Source organism: Rhopalosiphum padi, chromosome 2 (genome assembly GCF_020882245.1).
Source record: "Rhopalosiphum padi isolate XX-2018 chromosome 2, ASM2088224v1, whole genome shotgun sequence".
In the NCBI taxonomy this organism is placed as follows: domain Eukaryota; kingdom Metazoa; phylum Arthropoda; class Insecta; order Hemiptera; family Aphididae; genus Rhopalosiphum; species Rhopalosiphum padi.
Genome location: NC_083598.1, coordinates 61,855,478 through 61,878,463, shown reverse-complemented (window position 1 = coordinate 61,878,463; position 22,986 = coordinate 61,855,478). Strand labels below are relative to the sequence as shown.

Below are 22,986 nucleotides of genomic sequence, written 5' to 3'. Positions count from 1 at the left end.
AGATATCATATTGTCAATGTGGGTAATAAAAACGATTCTCTAGTTACGTTGATATGACTAACAATAACTTATACATAAAACATACGCTACAAATAGTTCACGAAAAAAAAAATGAATATCAAACATGTGACACGATGCCGGTAGGGCAACTTTGAAAACGTTCGTGAGGGCGCGCGGATGGTAATGTTCTCGACTACTCGGTATTATACTTATGTATATCGGAAGCGCTACAGCACCAGTATTCCTTTCAAATCAGTACAACTAAGTCTAGTCCCGGTAGTTTTTTCGTTTTTTTTTTCTTCCTCTTTACTGGAATCTCTGTAAAAGTGTTCACTGCCATCACTACACCTCTTTACTTCTGTCGGTCTAGAATTATTTACTTACATTTTCACACACTACACACCTACACGGTTTTAAAATCTCTTACTACATGTCTAGTAAACTCTTCCGGAACTTCTCCCTTTCACGGTCCCATTCTAAAACTGCTTTGATGCCTCTATGTCTATGGTCTCATATCTGCTTATTTTCGTCGTAACCACTACATGTTTTGCCCCTATTATGTAATAAGTTACTGGTACTCGACATGATTTTTCTGTAATTCTTTATCAGATTTACGCTTTTTACTAATTAAATAATTATTTTCCCGTGTTACCACTGTATTATTTTTCACGTATGTTCATTTGCACACGTATATATTTTGTTTGCGTATAACGTTCATTTGTATACACGTCGTCGAGTGTTTTTATTGTACAGCCACGATTGTAATATTATATTTTATTCACGTTAATATAATATATTAACCTGAAAATGTGTTATTTAATTAACCTGAAACGTAACAATTGAATTACATATTCTAATTTAAATTCATATTATTATTACTTTTAAGTTACACAATATGTCATATAATATTTTCGCAAAACACTATTATCTAGGTACTAATATACTAAACACCGCAAATAAGTTTCGTATTTTAATTGTCGCTTGTTGAAGTTCACACAGGTAGTTATAAAGTTATAATGTAATATTATGAAGTATAATGATTTTAATAAATAAAATGGGTGGCCGGGTGTGCTAATGATTTCCTCAAACACGAATAAAAAATAAAACTATTCACAAGTCCGTTAAATAGTCTTTGTATAGTTATCACGTTTAATAACAATAATTTATTTTAAGGATATACGTTTATACTATTTGTATATATTATGTGTACGTTTATACCAGGTCAATATAAATAAAATATACAGAAGCAGTCACAAATGCCATTATATTATACACTGGAATATACATGCTCGTAAATCGTAATTAATCAAAAAATCGTCAAATGGCCCGAATGCGGAACACTATGCATTATATTATTATAATATATATAATATAATAAATACTGCTCATAATATTTATCGATAGTGCACAGAGAAGCGTGTTGTGGATAGCGGTCGCAAGAGGGTCGGTGCCTGGATACAATTTGTGAATAATAAATGGCAAAATAAAAAAAAAATATTTTTGACTAGAACGTTTTTCTCAGTTGCGGATTTTCTTGTCGATTTCATTTGCTTTGAGGCACATGCGTCAGGTTATAACGATTTCAGATAATCTAAACAAAATTGTTTTCTAATAACATTAATAATTGAAAAAAAAATTACATTAAAAAATCACCCTGTTTTATATTTGTACTTCATCTTAGAGTGCAATATTATTATATTATACAGTGGTCATTCAGGATAAAGAAATGCTGGAGGCGGCTCATTTAAAATGTAGAACATTTCACTTAAAAATCAGTATGATTTCAGTCCACATTTTTAAATAGATAGGTTTTTAATCAACTTTAATATTGTGACATAAAAAAAAAAAAAAAAATTTATTTTACATTATAATCTATAACATACATTTCGAATAACAATAGTATTGGTCTTTTTTATAGAACATTTCACCAAAGCTGCGTTCATTTACCCAACGGACTATTCACCGTATATTTTTCGCTGCTGGACTTTTCACCGCCATCGTTTCGTCGCCACATTATTCACTACGAATAAGTAATCTCCCCCACGAGATATCAATAATACCAATAATGTACGTGTACTTATCATTATTATAATAAGGTATATAATTAGCTTTTTGTTTACATCAATTTAATTTAAAATTATTAGTTGGTTTAGATTGCAGTGATCATAAACCATTGATAAATCTTCATTTACTAATTAATAACCTGACTGTTTCATATGTATATTTAAATGTTTAAGAAGTTTATTAAAAATTATTTTTATGCCTACATTTTTTAATACATTTTTAACGCGTATAAGCCACAGTCTCCATCGCCAAGTACTTGTACGTCCTTTAGCAGATTTTAATTAAAAATTATATAACCTATATATTGTATATATTTTATTATTTTTAAAATTTATCTATTTATAATAATTATATATATATATATCAAATTTGTAAGTAAGTCTATTTTTTGAAATAAAACACATAAATATTACTACGGGATAATGGAAAGTGCTTTTGAAATAACGTTTTATATTATCAATTTCGTTATTATTATCAGTTTATACTTTAATTTTGTTTATTGCACTTTTTATCACGTTTTGGTAATTATTAAAACTACATAACTACAATGTTTTTTTGTTATTATTTACTATTAATATTTTTTATTTATTAATGATTTTAACATTTATTTAAACTCATTGCTAAATATCAGTTTTTTTTGAGGTGGGAGAAGGGAATTTGTTGTATTATTTTATGTGTTATGTTGTATTTTATTTTTTTAAATTAATTTTCTTTAATTTATCTTTGTAATTGAGAATTCTATTTATTTATTTTCATATTATAATAATTTTAACATTGTTTAGGTTTTGAGTAATTTTATCCATTATATTATTATATTTAAATTCAATATTTGAAAAAATGCCATAGGGTTAATCCTTTAATATATTAAAATATTTTTTATTCATATATAAAATATATTTAATAATTTGTTTTTCTGTTATATTACTATATTAACATTTACCCGGCTATTCCATTGCATTCTGATAGTTCATTTAAAACAATTAAAACGTTGTCAACCAACAACCTGTGATTTAGTGAAAAGTGACAGATTAATAACTAACAGGGTAATATGAGAGGATTAAGATATTAAAAATATTAGACAAGATACTTTGTTATTGTACTCGAACAATTTAACGTATATTGAAATAAAATGTTAATATATTATTATATTTTACTTAATTTATGATCTGGTAGCAATACGCAAAACAAGCGATGAAAGGAAACTGCTTTGGCACACAATTATGTGTATGTTGAAGGAATTATACATTTTGTCAAGTAATTAAAATATAGTTACACCTATATGGTAAGAATCCGTCATAATATATAATCAATGTAGGATGATACACATGTATAGCCGTCTAGGATTTATATGTGTATACTATAATAGTAAAATATAAATATTATAAATTAATTTAGATATTGGAAGCTATTAAAAAAAAAAAATAATAATAAATAAATAAATATTGTAATTGTGTTACCATTACACAGGTATAATTATTATAGTTTTTACATCCGGTACATTGTATAAGCAATTTTGATACACAATTGGTGGTTCATATTTTGGGACGTTTATTTTGCATTGGTGTTCTAGGTAAACGAATTTTGTATAATAATACTGTAATAATTAATTATGGTAACAATTATAATAAATTATTAGTTTTGACATTGTATTGATTAGGATAATCAAGTATAGAATTATATTCGAAACGGCACAGCTATATTAACCGATGCAGCATACTAAAATATTATTAACGATTAACCGAAAAATACTCATAATATAATAATAATTATGATTTTATGAAATAATATTACGAACCAGCCATATTTTATAAATTATTATAAAATTAGAACCTATAAACATAATTGTATACAAAAACTTTTCAAATTTACCTACATATTTGTGACCCTGTTGTATTTAAGTATATAACTTTTACAAACCTTTAATTTAAAAATTGAAAAGTTATTTTCTTGTTAAGTAATTTATTTATTTTTGAGTTAAATTTAATATCATTTATATTATATATGTATATATAGGATTTAATTTTAACTCTTATATTGTAAACCTTTCTGTAAACTTAAATAAGTAGCAGCATAATTTAGACATTATATATATATATATATGTGTGTTTTTTTTTTTAGTATATTTATGTACATGTTTTTAATTTAAGAAAAGGTAATCGAGAGGGAGCTGATCTCCTATGCATTAAGCATCGAGTGCATAACTGTTTTGGGTGTGTTGATATCGATCGTTAAATTCAACAATGTAATATAATTTATAACGAAAAACGATTGAGTTATTCAAGTCATTTAATTTACTTTTTAATATTACGGTAGGTTGATATTATTTTCAAGAATATTGCATTCATTATATTATTAATGTTTAATTTTTATAATTAAACTTATTTAAACCACATTATATCTACTTAAAATCGTAACAACAGCTTTCGGTAAATATCGTAAGACTGTAAAAATAAATAATACCTTAAAATAAATCAAAAATTCCATTGCGTATTATTACATTCATAATAATATAAAAGTTATAAGTTATTACGGTAATAGTTTTAAAATATAACAATATATTTAACATTGTTATTACTTATTAATTGTTTAAATAAGTAATTTCATCAAAATTTGAATACAAAGACATGTAAGAGTTTTTTGGGGAATTTGTATTACATTAATTTTTACACGGCAAATATTTTTTTATCGATATTTATAGACAAAAAACTAAAAATAAGTTTTAAAATATGTCATATATAGAAATCACATTACTCAAAAAAAGTTAAAAAATTTTTAAAAATGTTATCGTATAATTAAAATTATCATATAAACATTTAGTGATAGTTTTAAATATTTACAGTTATTTATTTTTCTTAGAAAAAAAAACAAATTAGATTTTGTCAAAAATTGGGTTTGAGAAAAAATTCCTGTTTTTTCTTACTTTTTAATTTTTTTAGTTATAAAAAAAGTTCTGGGAGTTTTAAATTTTAACCTCCTTAAGGTACTAACTAGAACAATATTTTTATGAGAAACTACCTACATTTTTGAAAATCAAAGTATTTTTATTTCCCAAAAGGTTAAATGATGACTGACAGAAAAAACATATATCACTGTAAAATCAATATAATATACATCATAGTTTCACATAGAATCTAAAAATATGAAAACATATAATTTGGTATTTTTCTTTATGTAGATAAGAATTCAAATTTCAATATTTATTTTATCTTATCCAAATATTTGGTTTTTATAGAGAGTATATTGTATGGGTTTTTATTATCTGGTCTCGACAATAATAATATTTTAAAAAAACCTTTATTTTGATTAAATTAAAAATTTGAATTTCATTAAGATAATTTAACTATTAAGTAATAAAGAAATATTTATCAGAACAGTATAAATAATAAATATATTACATAAACAATGCGATATATTTTAGCGACATTTTTTAATAGTTAAAATTTCAGAGTTGCTTCACGCTGAATAAATATTATGTACATATATATATATATATATATATTAAAATCGTTTCCTCTTCACGATTTGGTCTCAATGGCCTGTTAATTTTAATTTTAATTTAGCTGTTTGCATACTTTAGTAACTCTTATAATTCTTATTAAAAAAACAGATTATTAGAATAGATAATAGAATTTACCGACTTACTGTTAGAAAAAAAATGTTTAGTAGAAAAACGGTATTTTTCTTAAACATATTTTAAACCATAGTTCATACGTCAAAATAATAACACTAAAAATATGTCTGAAAAATATTTCTATGTTTACCAATTTATATTTAAATTTAAGTTATATAATAATATTATATTCAATTTGTCCATGGTCCATGTCCATCATTGAGTTTTTATAATTTACGAATTTACTATTGATTTTATATAGCATCTGACAGTGGCGTACGCAAGGGGTGGCTAATAAGCTAAATCCTTCCCCCCTTATTGCTTGTGTTATTATTTTTTATTTTAAATCTACCCATGGTTTAATATAGTATTTCAAAGCCTGTATTTAATACAGCCACAAACTAAGATATTATATTACCTAAATGTATCTTAGTTTGTGATTACGATCATAGATTATAGATACTAGATAGATAATCTTTAATTTATGACTACAACTAAACTGATGTTATTAACAATCCAAACATTTTTAAGCAAGCCAAAATTCAGATAGTTTTATATTTAGCTTCATAAATTGTTTTGCTTATTTTATGCTTAATTTAAGTAAGAAATAAAAAACCAACTATTTTATTTTTAAGCCAAAAAGTATGTGACAACTGAGTAATTATTTATTTTCAAGCCCCCTCCCCATTTACAATTGTAAAATCTTGCGTACGATTAAAGCATCAATCATATTATATTATAGTATATTTATACTAACACCCTATTTAGGTACATTGAGCCATGGAAATCTACCAATTATATTTCCTTTTTTTTTATAACCTCTGTATAACGTAACATCAAACAAGTACCTAATAATAATAATAATCGACTTTTAAATGAATGCTCCATAAATCTCACCATTTATTTAAACAAAAGTAGGAAACCAATTTTATTATTATACTATAACTATATGTATTTATGCATTATTTTCAAAAATATAAAATAATTATTGAAATTATAATTATAATACTATTTGGAAAAATATATTGTTTAATAGCTATGGAATATCTAAAATAATACTGTTTATTTCAGTGCATATATCTGAACTAGTAAAATTAAGAGTTATATTATTTTTGGTCGTATCGTTTCCACATTAAATTAAGTATAATATATTTATAATAACTTAAGTTAATTTAGTAAATAAAATAAATAAAAAATAACCATCCAAAAGGTACTAACGTGACACGTCTGGTGAAAAGAATGCTATTCAATAAATAAAATATTACGATTCGTATTTAAAGCATTTATAATAATTGCCACGACGAGAGTCATTGGATTCAGGAAAGATGAACAATGAACTCTTTTAATTATATATAATATTATGACATAGAGTTGGGTAAGTACTGACTAAGATTAAGTTGTATATAGAACATACCACGACAAAATAAATAGCTGTGTCAACAACAATACGAGTTTTGGTCCAACTGGCGCATCCCAACCACCCTAGCCATAGTTTTGGTTCACGTCATTTCGTTTTCCATTAAATTACCCGTCAAAATACAATATAACATTATATATATATATAAATTATCATACATTTTGTGAATGAAAAGTGTTAAATTAGATGGTAGTAAAATTATCAACGAACACGGTGTTTATCAAAAAATAGTTGAGGTACCTACCTAATTTGTCATGGAACATACGGATCGGTTTTTGACTCAGTAAATGCCAATAATTCAGGATACCGATCGCAACAGTACACATTTAATTACATAATACAATGCTTAAAAAAAATATTTAATGATATTTTTTGATTAAATTATATTGTTACGTACCTTGGCCCTGACACGGGTTAAGTTTGCTCGTAACATTATATATAATGTATATCAAATTGGAATTATACATTATTACAGAAACACGATAAGAACCTATAAAACGTCGTATTTAGCTTTTAAAAAAAATATTAGATAGTTATACCCGTAAACAATAATCATAATAAATACTATAACTATAATCCGCAATGTGTTATATTTCGCTTAACTATAAAATGCATAGAGCATCAATAAATTATAAGATAATGCTTACAAAAATTAATGCGTGCAAACATAATAATAATTTACGAAAATATAAATTGCATAGTGATGGAAGATCGTCTATTGTTTCTGGGAAGGGAATACGGGAATATCGTGCATATAACGGATCCTGAAACAGAAAAGTTTTAGACGTGTTCTAAATTCAAATAGGATCGTTATTTTTGTGTTAGTAAGCTTTTCGGATGTTATTAAATTATTTATTAATAAATTACTGAGTTAAATATAAGTTTTTAGTAAAAAGTTCTTATGTGTTTTTAATCAACCAAATCTCGACATCAATATTGACAAAACATGGCTGTTGTTGACACGCAACAATATTATGAATTAGGAATATACATATCATACATTATAAATTACAACAAGTCTAGTAAATAGCTCACTCTGCGGGTACTTTATCGTGCTTAGTTCTCAGTTTCTAAACGTATTTTAATACAACGCAATTGACTATATAATAATATGGATATTATTGTAATAGATATTATACATAATAAAAATAATTTGGTAACCTATATATTTTGGTACCATTTTTTTTAAAATATAAGACATTGTATCTTAATACGTATAAAACATTGTGACTATGTAATGATAAACAAGAATAACGGAAGGACAGACACAGCGGATTTGCACTGTGCTTTAAACTTATGTTTAAAAACCTAAAACACAACAATAAAGCTTATAAAATAGGAACAGAAAATGATAATTATATTATAATATTTATCAAATACAATATTTATATAGCTACAGGACGAAATCGATAATATGCGCAATACGTAATAATATTTTATTGTTAAGAACAAAATGAAATAATATGCAATCATTTATGTATATTCGATTTAAAAATATATTTTATAATACACCCCTGATATTATATTCATAACGGTGTTTAGTCCCATCAAATTATATTGACGAATAATAATAATACAGAGGTATGAAAATTATATTATAATGATTTTCCACTGTGACACATTTTTATCACCGAGATATTCTTTATTACAAAAATTCAATTTTTTTTCTGCTGTTGTGGGTACTAAACGAAAAATCTCTCTCGCACACAGTGCCCCGTTAATATTTCCAATGCATAATAATATATAGAGAAGCGTTCACGCCACCAGCGTACACTGATAACCCAAGCCTCTCACCCTGACAACCCTTTTTCACGTCGCTTAGGAAATAAACAGGCAACAATCACGACTGGTCTGAAATGATACGGAGCATTCGTCACCAGCAATCTTAAAATATTTTATTGTATATCTATTAAATTGTGTTACCATATATATATATGTGTAGATCGACGAGCCACATATATGTAATGTGACCAAAGTGACCCTCTGAGTAAATTCCGCGAATTGTCTTTGTCACGTTTTCGACCGTTTTATGATTTTAACCATACCATACGCAAGAATCCTTTTTGTATAGCATAAACGTGTTCCCAACATTTTTAATGTTAAATAAAGCAAAGTTATGAGTTAAAACGGAAATTTCATGGCTTGTGTATTCCTTTAAAGTGATCAAAAAGATAGTTTTCCAACAGTTTACGAGAAAAAAGTTTAAAAAAATCACTGCACTAACAGCAAAATCTATTTTAAACAAACATTTTCATTTTATTTTATAATAAAATATTTCAACCAAGAATCGTTTATTAATGTCGATAAAAGAAAAAAAAATGATGTGAAACGACGTGATTATAATTTAGAAATTCGTATTAAAATTTCACATAGATAGTTTTTCTAAAAACAAAGTGATTTGTGTAACATGTCGATTATTTTATTTCATCAATATTCACTTTGTTCACACCGCGAATACATCATAAATGTCTGGTATAATCGTATCATATTATTATGTCACGACTTTTACGGACAGTGTGCATATAACTACTGTTTACTAAATTGTCGTTATCGATCAGATACAAACGTTAAGCACGATCCCGTGATTTTCCTAACGTTCGGAAGTTTCTATTATGATTTAATTAATTCTGCAGTAGGCACCATCTATTCTTACACATATTATATCATCCGGTATGTTCGTTGATCAAATGATATACAAGTGAATCGTGTGGTCGTGTGGTTAATGACCACATAGTATCCTACACGGCGCTGTGCCGAGTAATATCGTTCATCGGTGGCTGTGGTTTTTAATGCGATTCCGAGAAATTGTATCCACCGACAGCCGTTTTCGTGTACAAGTTGACATTTGGCCTTTTCCGTTCGATAATCATAATTGAGATTATCGATTACCAACGTGATTTGTTATTGCGTTGTATATTTATCCGCGTTACCCACGTGTAATGTGTGTGTATATACTGCATAGCCTTTATATTTTGTAGATTGTGGCGTTAGCGAAGAAGTCTCAATATTTGTTTATGTACTACCCGGGTCTGTGTTTTGGCAATATATTTATTTACTTGATGTTTGAATCAAATTTATCTATTTGGTTTTCACGAGAATCCTGTGTAAACTATCATACGCCCATTAGACAAAAAAAATTACATCCATGACATAATATTATTAACCGTAAATATGTATAAGATGTATATTTTTACAAACATAATGGTTATTAAAAAATATTATAGCTGACGCGGTTCGTCTGTAAATATTCAATGTCACGTAAAAAAATATAGTTTTTAACAGCAGTGATTATATTATATTAATTTTTTACATCACACCAAAACCAATCAAAGATAAGAATGAGAGGATATGAATTTATATTATTTGAAATTTATCAAATAAAAATGGTATCAATGAAAGAGTAAAAATACATGTATTTCCATCTAACATCTATGTGAAGATATACGTTATTATATTATATGATATACCTACTTATACACTATATTCTAAATAAAATAATTCTGAAGGGTTCAAAGAATGTGTTGGTTCTACAATGCTGACTTTTGGGAAGGCGTGTGTGTTCTTCCAGTACATAATATTATATTTATATCTATTGTTGAGTTTTAAAGTAGAACATTCGCTATAATTGTCATTTTTGATGGTGATTCGAAGAAAAAAATTGAGTCAATAATTGGAAATACTTTATTAAATAATTGGAAAACCAACACAAAAATAGCAATAAAACGGGAATATATAAAAAACCTATCGATAAGATCGGTGTATGTTACAAAAATGGAAATGTTCAGGAGAGTCAAATAACTAAGCGTCTGAGAAAACAATATTTAATATTATAATATAATGTACCATACTGTGTTAACAACACTGAGTTTTATTAATTTACGTAATATAATGGTTTTTGAAAATATTGTAACATATACACTGTCTCGTTGATAATTTTGCGCAATATTAATTTTTGACATTTTTTTTTTTTGTTATATAAAAAGTTTTTTTTTTTTTCTTGTATTGATCAATAAATAATATGCACTTTCATTAAAAAAACATAACATTTTTAGATTTTCTATGTTCTATAATCTAGGCTTTTAATATTCGTTGACCTTCTATTGTTATTAAGTACATATATCACGTATTATTTGAAGATTCTTTATAAGTTAGCTATGGATAAATATGTAAATCATATGGTCACAATTTCTTTTTTTTAATTGTTTTAAGTTGAATTTTGTACAAAATAGAATACATAAATTAAAAACAACAATTTATTTTTCTTTTATTTAAAAAGCATTATGTATGCTTATAATATGTGAATTTTGTCTTCATCAGAAAAATGTATTTATACTACTTCTAGTCTATTAACTATTTGTGGCATGAATACATGATCCAACTCACACGGTGTCTTAACACGGTCCGTCGGATTGACTTATAAGTATGATGTGTTGGAGAAAATTAAGTTCACATATCAAATTTATATGCTAATACAAATTATAAATAATATATGCTATAAAAATAAGACAAACTATAATACAGATATATATGTCGAGCTACAATCACACGATTTATCATAAAATTCAAATTTAACAATGACCTACTCAATAGTGACAAACTTGATACACTCAAAAAATCAAAATATACTTAGTAGAATTGAGTTTCTCGGTGTTTATATTTTAAATATGTAAAGTAATATGTTATTAAAATAAAGTCAAGTTTTCTGTGGTAATTTATAGAATTTACTTATCTCAATCATTTTAATAAAGTAAATATCATTAGCCATTAGCAATGAGGTAAAAAAATAATTTTTTTGTGACATGTCATTATTATTAATTTACGTGTTTAGATTTTTATACGATCAGTGTTAATGTTTAAATCTGGTTGAATTATTTATTAGGTATTTTTAATTTCGTTTTCAATATTCTAAGTCATATTTAGAGTTTTGAACAAAGATTATGATGTGGAAAAATACGCGAATTAATAATTTTTAAATAAGCAAAGTAAAAATGTAAAATTATAAGTGCATGCGAAAGAAAATGTATTTATTTAAAATGTAATTAATCAGATTAAAATATAATTATTTTTAAAAGTTTTGTGTTATTTAAGATTTTTATAGATGATGAACTAATTTTGAGTAATGGAATGTAAAAATATGCATTTTATATTATATTATATTTTAATATTGTTACAGTTTAAAGCTATAATTATACAAATTACTATTATTATTTGTACTTAATACTTATACAAAGCAAATTAGCAATCTCTAACCGTTTATAATTATTCAGTTAACTGTAGTATTATAACACAATAGTTGTATTAATATGCTTTGTTTTATGTAAACAAACCATAGTAGTAAAATGCCAATAACCATTAATATAATTCAGTATTTACTGTTTATACATACAACTACGGTTATTATAGTTATTGTTACTATTGGCGATATATGTATAAAACTAATGTCAAGTTAATGAATTTATTGTAATAAATAATAGCAGTTAGGTATTATTAAAAAATACTCTTTACTTTTTACTTTTTGACGTCTAATGCCTATACGGAAAACACATATGTTTATATTATAATGGTATTAAATTAATCACCATTAATAACTTGTTGAGAACAAAAATTAAAAGTACACTCATGAGTTATGCAAATCTCGTACCGTTTAAGTATATCACTATGTGTAAATAATATAATGTTTGTTTTATGTTATAGTACGAGTTTCAAAATTAAGAATAAATCGTGACACCAAGAGGATTTATAAGTAAAATATTAAATATTTAAATGACACTATGAAAAATAAATATGAAAGAGGATCAAACTCGACACACAGCGTGATTCCACGAAGGTAGTCCATTTGAATTTATTTTTGACATTTTTGTTTCTATCTCAAACTGTGAATAAAATATCTCAATGCAATTTCTATTAACATATATAGGCACTTATATTTAGATCGTGAAATTCAAAAAAAAAAAAAATGTTAGTTTTCTTAATAATTCGGATCAAAAATAATGTTTATTATATCTATTTTGATTAGTACGTAAGTCTCATTTCGACTTGAAGTATAGTCGGTATTCGTAAATAAGTCAATATTTAGTACATTTATAAGTTTTGAAAGATCTGCTGCCAGCTATTGCTGCTTATTGGACACACATATTATATATTACCTGTAGAAACTCGTGTGGTCGAGTGACAATCTATGCCATTAATTATCATAGTACACCATAGTACACTGTCTACTTACAAAATATATATTGATCTATGTTATGACATGGTAAATAATGAGTAGTGACGTTTTAGAATGCTCAGTTCTTAGGTGTATGTGTTATGTTAAAATATTAAATATGTATACATTAAAAGTATACGCAAAAATCGTTCGTTATTAGTATGTACTGATATCCATACATGTGACATTTGTTCAAGCTTATCAACATTTTTTTTTAAATTGCACCAATCTAACTTGAGGTAAACACGTGGGATAGTGATAATTAGCTCACTTGAAACTAAATCTCATGGATGCTGTTGCTAGAAATGAATAAAAATAACGTTATATATTATATTGTTTGATAAATTCTAAATAAATCAAAGATTTTACCAAATTGAATTTATAACTGAATGTATATCATAAATAAATTCTATGTCTGTGTATCCGACATATTTTAATAGTCAAGTTTTAGTCTCTAAATTAAAGAGGCATTAATAATTTATAATCAAATTTATAAGACGGTAAATACATTTTGAGATAACTTTAGAGAAGTAATAATATTCTAACAAAATATTCACACCATATGAAATTGTATACATTTATAAGTCGACAGTATTTTCCTATACGTATGATATTAAATTATCGTGTACAATTTTATTGAATAACAAATTTAATATAAATATCTAAGTTAGATGTTCTGATATAGTTTATTTCCAGTTTATTTTATCTTTATGATAATATTTTGCTAACATAAAATAATATGTAAACAGATTTTCTATCGCAGATAAAATAGAAATGTTGGTCAAAATAGATTTTTTTTACGCTTAAAGAAACCATTATGCCAAATGATCTGCTTAAGGTTTCGTTTATTCTCAATTTTCTATCCGTACTAGTGTGTCATAAAACTTTTTGATCGTGCGTTGTCCCGGAAAATATTTCATAAATAGTTTAATAATCACGATAAAACTATCGTTTTGGAAACAATGCATTTTTAATATCTTCATTCGAAATCTAAAAATACTATTTTAGATAGGTAACAGTATGGTAGCATTACGCGCGACCTCTGTGTCCCTTGTAGTATATATTTTAGATTCTCATTCTTAACACAAGAGAGCGTATGCAATTTGATAAATTATTATCTTTTTTTTCAATTTAAATAATACGTTATTGTTTTACTATTAAAATATTATTCATTAACTTGAATTTTATTTTAAGTATAGAGATTTGTGATTTTTAAAGGTATAGTATTATTTACTTATAAGCTATAAATTCATTGTGTGCCATTTTAAAACTACGTCTTTTCAGTTATATCTAAGTGCTTACTAGGTTTAGGTAGCAATAGTTGTAAACATGATCAGCTAGTTGAAAATACTGTATTATTGTGGCAAATTTAAATGCGGGACAAATCAATCATTTAATTATCACAAGTAAAATTATATAATACAAATTGGTTATCATACAAAGCTTTTTTAATTAACTCTTAGGTTAGATTACATACGCGAATATAGTAATATGCAATTTATCGAGAAATTCACTGGAATTTTCATAAGATATAAAAGAAAAAGTAGAATTTTTACACATAGCCACATAGGTAATACTATTATTTTTATATTTCAAAATACAATTTTAGTTAAAGTTATAAATTATTCAAAAAAAAAAAATAATTTAAACACAAAAATATTAAAAAAGAATAAGCTTTTGATCATTTCAAAAATATATTGTACAAGTTAAATATTTAAGTTGTACGCTAAACATATTTCAATCGTTAATGTAAATATTAGATTATAAATGTTTATGAAATAATATATGTCTATAGTAGGTACTGTTCTTTTTGTAACTATAAATTAATTTTTTTTTAGAAAATTTTACTAAGATATAGGAGAATTTTTTCATTTTTTTTTTTATAAATAGAAGTTAAAATCTATCACACATATTTAAACCAATTTATTTTATCAGTCGATATAGTAATATAATGATTTCTCGATTTATGTTTCATCTATATTATAGTCAAGTTATACTCTATCCTGACCATGTTGGCGATGTTTACCTATATAAAATCTAGTTTGGCCATAATCGGTGACCACTAACCTAAACCTAATCGATATTCTAAAATAACCACAATGACCTGTCCGTTTTTTTTATCATTATCATTATTATTATTATTTTTTTTTTTTAATTTAGGACACCATTCAAATGGTTTTAAGCCACAGCAAAGGTTGGGTGCGTGTTATTATTATTTTTTTTTTCGATCAGTTGCCTTAGTAACGTTTAAGGCAACATACAATGAGATCGTATATATATATAATACAAACCACACGGGTTCAAAAACACCGTTCAGTGTTCAGTTAGTCGGAATAATTTTCTCCGCGTTAACCGTTTTGGCTTAACGTGTACATAATATTAATATTACTGCAACTATGGACTATAATCTATATTACGGTGTGAAATCCAATCGCTTATTGATAGTTTCTAACCGAGCACCGGAATTCACGACGGCGGTCAAAAATACCTTACCTGGTGTATTTGTTGTGAGATATAACTACGATACATCATCGCTAGACGACATTATTTGTACGTACATGTTATTATACAGAACGGTTACAACAATAAAGTACACTTTCGACTTCCAAGAGCTATTTTTTGAATTTAACTTATTAACAAATAAATAATATACTATTATCGATAAACTATAAACTGTAAAATGTTTTAGATATTTATTTATTTTCACAGCAAAAGTAGATGACAAAATGCAGCATCGAAAAGTGAAAAGTATTGCTATTCTTGTGCATTCAGATGAAACACAATTCTATATTTGTTCTACAAACGAAAAAGTATGCAACCGTAATTAAGCTAATAAATACATACTAAACATGGAAAAAAAATTATCAAAAATATTCTCTTTATAATAGATTATTCAATAGATTAAAATTTTGTAATAAAAAATTCCATCGAAATAATAAAACTATATAATTCACAACGTGTAAAATTAATACGTAATTAAGTATTGCAATTAATAATATATTCTAATGTATACATAAAAAAAAATATTTTGTTTTATAAAATTAAAGTGTTTAATAATTAGTAATAATAGTTTGTGTACGATTCAATAATAATAGGTCCTAAATGGAGATAGTTTAATTGAAGATCCAGATATAAATTATTTTCTGAAGTCATTGGCGGATTATTGTCATCGAGGATCATCGAGACTAGACTTTTTCAATAGCCGTTTGGCTTCGAATTGTGTAAAGTACCAACTGTGCTTAACTCTGCGGCAATTGACTCAGGTATTTTTATTTTATTATTATTTTCACCTTTTTATCTCATTGTAGTATTATTTGTCCTCCGTATTCTGCTTGGAAACATTATAGTGCGACGTAGGCATATGGCCGGATTTAATGGGAGAAGAATATAATGGCGAATTATATTTTAGTTCATCCGATATACGACCTACCAAAACTGCTTTAGACGGTTATCAACGAATTCGAACTGTTGGCAAAGGTGAGGGAAAAATTATTTGAGCAAGTCATATACGTAAATATCTTAGCTTAAGAGGCCGTAACACCTGCATGTGTTGTCTCCGTCTTACAAGTACGTAACATAGTACAAGTACATTTATGCTCAGCCGATCACGTTTAGCTCCGTTAGTTTAAATATTAGAATGAATCGACCTATTATGAATCTTGATGGTAAGAAAATGATCTGTGTTTGAATGTTGGTTTTTTACGATTATTAAGTTTTTAAGTGAGTTATGAGCATTTTTAATTTACGCCATGTTATATACGCATAACTTGCTAAGAAATTGAACTATCGTAAAAAATCAACATATAAAACAGATAATGTTCTTACCATCAAGTTTCACTCTAATTTTTATACTGACGGAGCTAAACGTGATCTGCTGAGCGTAAATTTGCTATGTTACGTACTTGTAAGACAGAGACAACACATTCGGGTGTAACGCCCTCTTAATATATAAAAATTATTCGAAATCTGATAACATTTGATATTGATATATGATTATAGGAGCGTTTGGGGTGGCGACTTTATATCGAAACACAAATAAAAATAATTTAGTAGTGATTAAGCAGATCAACATGTTAGATATGACTGCACAAGAGAGACAGCTTGCTTTGAACGAAGCGAAAGTCTTATCGTTACTCAATCATCCCTATATAATAAGGTTAAACATTTTAAAATCGAGACAATCGTTTTAAATTAAAATTTTTATTAATTTTTTTTTTTTTTTAATTAAATTTATATAGCTACTATGGGAGTTTTGAAATGGATGGTGTTCTCATGATTGAAATGGAATATGCAGATGGTGGGACTCTAGCAGAGTATTTGATTGGTCGTAATTCTAATTTATTACCCGAAAGACAAATTTTAGAAATGTTTTTACAAATGTCTGAAGCGATTCAATGCATTCATCAACGTAATATTTTACATAGGTAATAATAATTACAGTCTATCTATACACATTAAATGTTATAAAAATAAAGATTGTCAACTGTCAAGTATAATAAAGAAATATAAACATTACATTTATCTGTGTTTGTATTTATATAGATGGGTAAAAAATAATTAAAAGTTAAAACAATTACTTACAGGTAATTATATTTAAGTGTGAAATAGTGTGTGTTTGTTTTAGGGATTTAAAGACAACAAATGTTTTTCTGACAAAAAAACGTAAAGTGAAGTTAGGTGATTTTGGTATTTCAAAAATAATGACTACGAAGTTACAAGCGTTAACAGTAGTTGGAACACCATATTACATAAGTCCAGAAATGGTAAGTATATAACAATTTCTAAATAAATTTTCATTTTAAATGTATTACGTTTTATTAATTTATATAGTGCGAGGGTAAACAATATGATCAAAAATCAGATATTTGGGCATTAGGTTGTATATTATACGAGATGACGAGTCTTCAACGTACTTTTGATGCTTCCAATTTACCAGCGTTAATTCATTTTATAACAAAAGTAAATTTACTGTAAAATATTTTTATCATAGAATAATATTTTTTTTTTATTTAACCTTTTTAGGAAAATTTTGCACCAATACCATTATGTTATTCATTAAATTTAAAAAAACTAGTGAATGATTTACTGCAAAAAGATCCGCTTCGAAGACCCGATGCTAATTATTTAGTTGAAACAGTACCAGATTTCATTGATTTTATAACCGATTCCAATTGGATCCAAGAAAGCAGTGAACTTGAATTGAGTAACGACGATTTACTAAACAGGTTGCTGTATATAGAAACAATATGTATTGTATTTTTGTTTATATTTGAGGGTTTTTCTTGAACAAATATTGTATTATTAAACAGATCAGTAGTATATCAGTTTTCGTCTCCAACAAATTTGACACCAGTCCAATTACCGTTTAGAGTCCAAATCGTACAGCTTGCAGTGAGTCAAACACATTTCGTTGCTCTTACGAGTGGTAAATCCAAATACATATTTTTTAATATTTTAATAATTTTTTTTTTTTGTTATTCAATCATGAATCGTATTCATTCGTATACAACTTGATGATTTCTGTTCGCAGATTACTCAATTTTCACTTGGGGTGAAGACAAACACGGACAGTTGGGTCACGGCGAAGAAACGCCATGGAAAAACGATCCGCAATGCGTCGTCTCGTTATTGGATAAGCACATTACCCAGTTAAATAATAGAAATATTTATTTTCATTTTTTTTTTAAATCATGCATTTATTGTTATATAATATTATTAAATTAAATTGAATTTCAATAGAGTCGGAGCAGGGCAACACTTTAGTGTTTTTGTTAGTAGCACAGGTCTCGTGATGACCACCGGTGACGGTAAATATGGCGCTCTCGGCCACGGCGATTGGAATAACGTTTCTAGACCAAAACTTATAGGCAAGTTACGATTGCATTATAATGTAATTTATGTAATAATTTCATAATAATAATAATAATAATAAAAAAAACTGGTAGTACTGATAAAACCATTGTATCGTCATAAATACTAATTAAATTCGTTCTGTTCGACAGACTTTTTATTAAAAGTAGACGTAGTGAAAATGTCTTGTGGCAACTATCACTTAGCGGTATTGACGAATGAAGGTCAACTTTACACTTGGGGTCGTGGAAATCACGGGCAACTAGGACTGGGAAACTTACAAGACTGGTAAGTACGACGTTTCTTACGTCTTGAACACCATCCGTTCATTTCCGTTCGTTATATTTAGTTGTTTTCCGATTTTGGTCAATTGGCCTTTCAACGAGGAAATCGCATCAATCCAATGTGGTCCCGAATGCACTGCTGTAATTACGGACAATCAAAACGTGTATGCGTGTGGACTGAATAAATGCAATAAACTTGGTCTGAACCGACCGTCTTTATTTAAACTCAAAGTAATAATATGTTTTGTATTACAATATAATACATTTTTTTTCTCAATTCATTATAATATTAACCTTTTTTGAAGTGTCGACAATACTAATTGTTGTTCCCGTTGACTAGTACTTAAACATAGTACCTAGTAATAGTATGTTTAAAATGGTAACACGTATTTAATTTGGTATTATAGTGATTAAAAAAAAAACTTAATAAGGACATTTTTATCATGCACATAATAATATATATAATAATATATATATAATATTACCCGGACAATTTTACAATAATCATTTTTGGTATCGTTAGAATTATTTCTAAAGGGAAATCGAAAAATAACCACAGTCTATATCTATTAGTTTATCTAAACTAACTTAAAACAATAGTTTAATTAAAAAATATTACTTATTATTTTGTGTTTTATTTAAATATCTCGTTGATTTTTTTCAATCGCATGTGATAGTTATAAATGCCTATACATTTTATAAGAAAAGATAACAACGTATTATATAGTATTATATTATATGTATATAACACACATTTACATGAATAATTCGGATACTTTAATTGGTTTTAAATTTTAACGTTTAATGTATTTTTTAGTTTAAAGAAGTGCCGTTTGAAAGTTTATTTACAAAAATAAAATTCTTAGAAGGATTACGAGTTACTTATGTGTGTTTCGGTGAGTGCCACAGTGCCGCTATAACCGCACAAGGTCACGTGGTTATTTGGGGAAGTAACATTTATTCCCAACGAGGGAAATTGCGTGTATCTCAAAACAAGCCGAATCTACTCCAGTTGCCTGGTTACAGCAAAGCACAAGTAATTACTATTTGACTAAAATTTTATAAGACATAATGGATCAAATGTAATAATTCTCAGATTATCGACTGTGGACCAACATATACATTAATTGGTACAGACGACAATGCTGTAGTGTTTTGCGGTACACGCTTTTCAGTAAGTTTAATTTTACACAATTCAAATAATTTAATATATATTTTATTTTATTTTTTGTTCATATTTCATTTATTATAGATGGACACCAAAGCCCTCACTCAAATGACTTCAATGTTTACTTCAGAAGTCATTGCTAGGCCGAAAGTGATACTTGGATTATATGCCACTGATGAACAAATTGATAAGGGCCAGTTATTGGTACTTAATTCACTTCAAGCAGTTGGTCATAACTTAATGATAACTGTTGATACATTTTTAAGGGTTAATAGTTAATTTTTTTTTTAAATAAACATTTCATGTTTAAAAATATTATTTTTTTTTTTTGAGTATCCACTTATTAATATTGACACTTAATAAAATAGGTTAATCATTATATTATATTATGTTTCCTATTTAATCAGTTTATAACGTTTATAAAATTTAGCTTGAAAGTTTAAATGCTTGAATAGTTAATAAAGCATACTATTTAATTACTTTATAGTTTTTTTTACTAAAAATATATTAATGGGTATATTAATAATGTACTTACAATGATTAATTTAAGTGAGTAATAAATAATAATTATATTTATCTTAATGTTTATAATTTATGTATATACAAATATTTGATTATCAATCGTGTAATATATAGCATTGATATTGTATGAAAAAATAACTTGTGTTGAATGTTCGATCGCCAGTATCAATGGCCACTAAACGTGTTAAGTTAGTTTGGTTGTCTTGAGATTTTTATTTATTTTTAAATTATACAGAAAACTTAAAGCTCGAAGTTCTACATATTATGATTTGATTTCTTACTTAGAAAGTAAAAACTCTAAGTAGTTTAAAGTACGTATTTGATACCAATAAGGCAATAATACCCTATACAATTTATAAATCGTACAAAATTAAATAATATTCATCGCCAATATAATTAATTCCATGTCTAGCTATTTATAACTTATACATTACAAGCTATGTACTGCTGCGACAGCAAACCTGTTTTCACCTATATGGTATAGTACTGTCAGTTTTGTGGTTGTTAAGCACAAGAGGTGGGGTATACGCACGGTATATCGAAAGCTGCTATTTATTACAGACACAAGATGTAAGACGTAATTTAACGTATTTTAACAAAAATATAAAAATGGTTTCGTACTACAAGTAATACGGCTTATTGAAGAGTTTTACATTAAAAATTCTTATTATAAAAGTCGTAAAAGACAAATTTTCTAGAATCCTATGAAGCCCAATTTTTTATATTGTACTCTAATTGTCCAAAATATCATGGTAAATTAACGAATTTTTTTTTACTTTTTATCATTTGATTATTCAACTAATTAATAACAATTTCAAAATTCGAATTTCTTACGGCTCTAAATAAAAATCTCCTCTACAGTTTGTATTCTCTTAATAATAATATTTTTCATATAGAATAATCTAAAATTTTATATAACACATAAACGTTTAAAACAAAAGCATCTATTTATTTATTTATTTGTTTATTTAATTTAATTTCATATATGAATACTGGGCCCCACTGAGATGACTCGCGTGGGGACCCAGGAGTTCAAAAATATAATTACATATAAATTATGTTATGTAAAAACATTTAAGAAATAATTGTTTAATTTTAAACAACATTAAAATTTTTGACAAAAAAAAATAATGTAAATAATCATAATATGTATTTATAGAGTTATAAATAAAAAGGATAATTCAACTTACATAAAAATACGGCTCTATTTGAACATGGTAATTCAATATATTGTTTTTATTGTATAGTGTTTATTTCAAAAAAATATTAATATTAATTATCAATCAAAAATAAAAGCAGGTGTACCCCAAGGCACCGTAATTTATGCCTTACTCTTCAATCTTTAAGTCTCAGACCAGTAGACCTCGAACCATACACCAGTTACTAATTTAATGACTTTACAAATGACAATCTAATCTAAAAAGTTATAATTTATTAACACGAAATGAAAATGTAGGTATTTTTCCTAATGAAAAAATTGTCTACTATTTTTCGTTTGCTAAAAACGAAATTTATATAAAATACAAAATAAAGCATTATGTTATACTTACATATCAACAAAAAACAGCAATATTATAAAACTGTATAATAGGAGTTCCTTGTGAATAAAACAAATGTATAGCTCACTCCACTATTTTTATCAGTATTCTCTAATATTTAGTTAATGCTATATAATCCCAATTATAAGTATTCAAAGTTTAGGTGAGCGAAGTGGTAAGCCAACATCATGCGACGTACCCCAGTACCTATACCACTCCACACTGCTCGCTAAACCTCTAAATTATTTACTTATAATTCAAATATAATTGTCCAAATTTCGATTTGTATAAATTGAATTATTCCAAAAAAATAGTCTGCTTTACAATA

General features: G+C 26.4%; 1 protein-coding gene across 1 annotated transcript; it reads left to right on the top strand.

Annotated features, from left to right (window-relative positions):
* The first annotated feature begins 15,598 nt into the window (after positions 1 to 15,598).
* Positions 15,599 to 21,092, top strand: LOC132923073 (serine/threonine-protein kinase Nek8). The gene is made up of 17 exons (XM_060986879.1): positions 15,599 to 15,846; positions 16,006 to 16,106; positions 16,392 to 16,559; positions 16,644 to 16,773; positions 17,296 to 17,452; positions 17,535 to 17,720; positions 17,921 to 18,059; positions 18,127 to 18,255; positions 18,319 to 18,521; positions 18,606 to 18,721; positions 18,827 to 18,944; positions 19,036 to 19,163; positions 19,299 to 19,434; positions 19,496 to 19,661; positions 20,248 to 20,466; positions 20,527 to 20,604; positions 20,683 to 21,092. Exons 1-17 carry the CDS (start codon positions 15,693 to 15,695, stop codon positions 20,875 to 20,877), a joined length of 2,523 nt encoding a protein of 840 aa, XP_060842862.1. The 5' UTR covers positions 15,599 to 15,692; the 3' UTR covers positions 20,878 to 21,092.
* Positions 21,093 to 22,986: the final 1,894 nt, after the last annotated feature.

Bases quoted from the DNA above. Each gene is read 5' to 3' on its own strand.
- LOC132923073 (XM_060986879.1), top strand. From the start codon at position 15,693: ATGGACTATAATCTATATTACGGTGTGAAATCCAATCGCTTATTGATA. The intron at 17,721-17,920 runs GTAATAATAATT...TGTTTGTTTTAG, and splicing joins CAACGTAATATTTTACATAG to GGATTTAAAGACAACAAATG. The intron at 18,256-18,318 runs GTAAATTTACTG...TAACCTTTTTAG, and splicing joins TAATTCATTTTATAACAAAA to GAAAATTTTGCACCAATACC.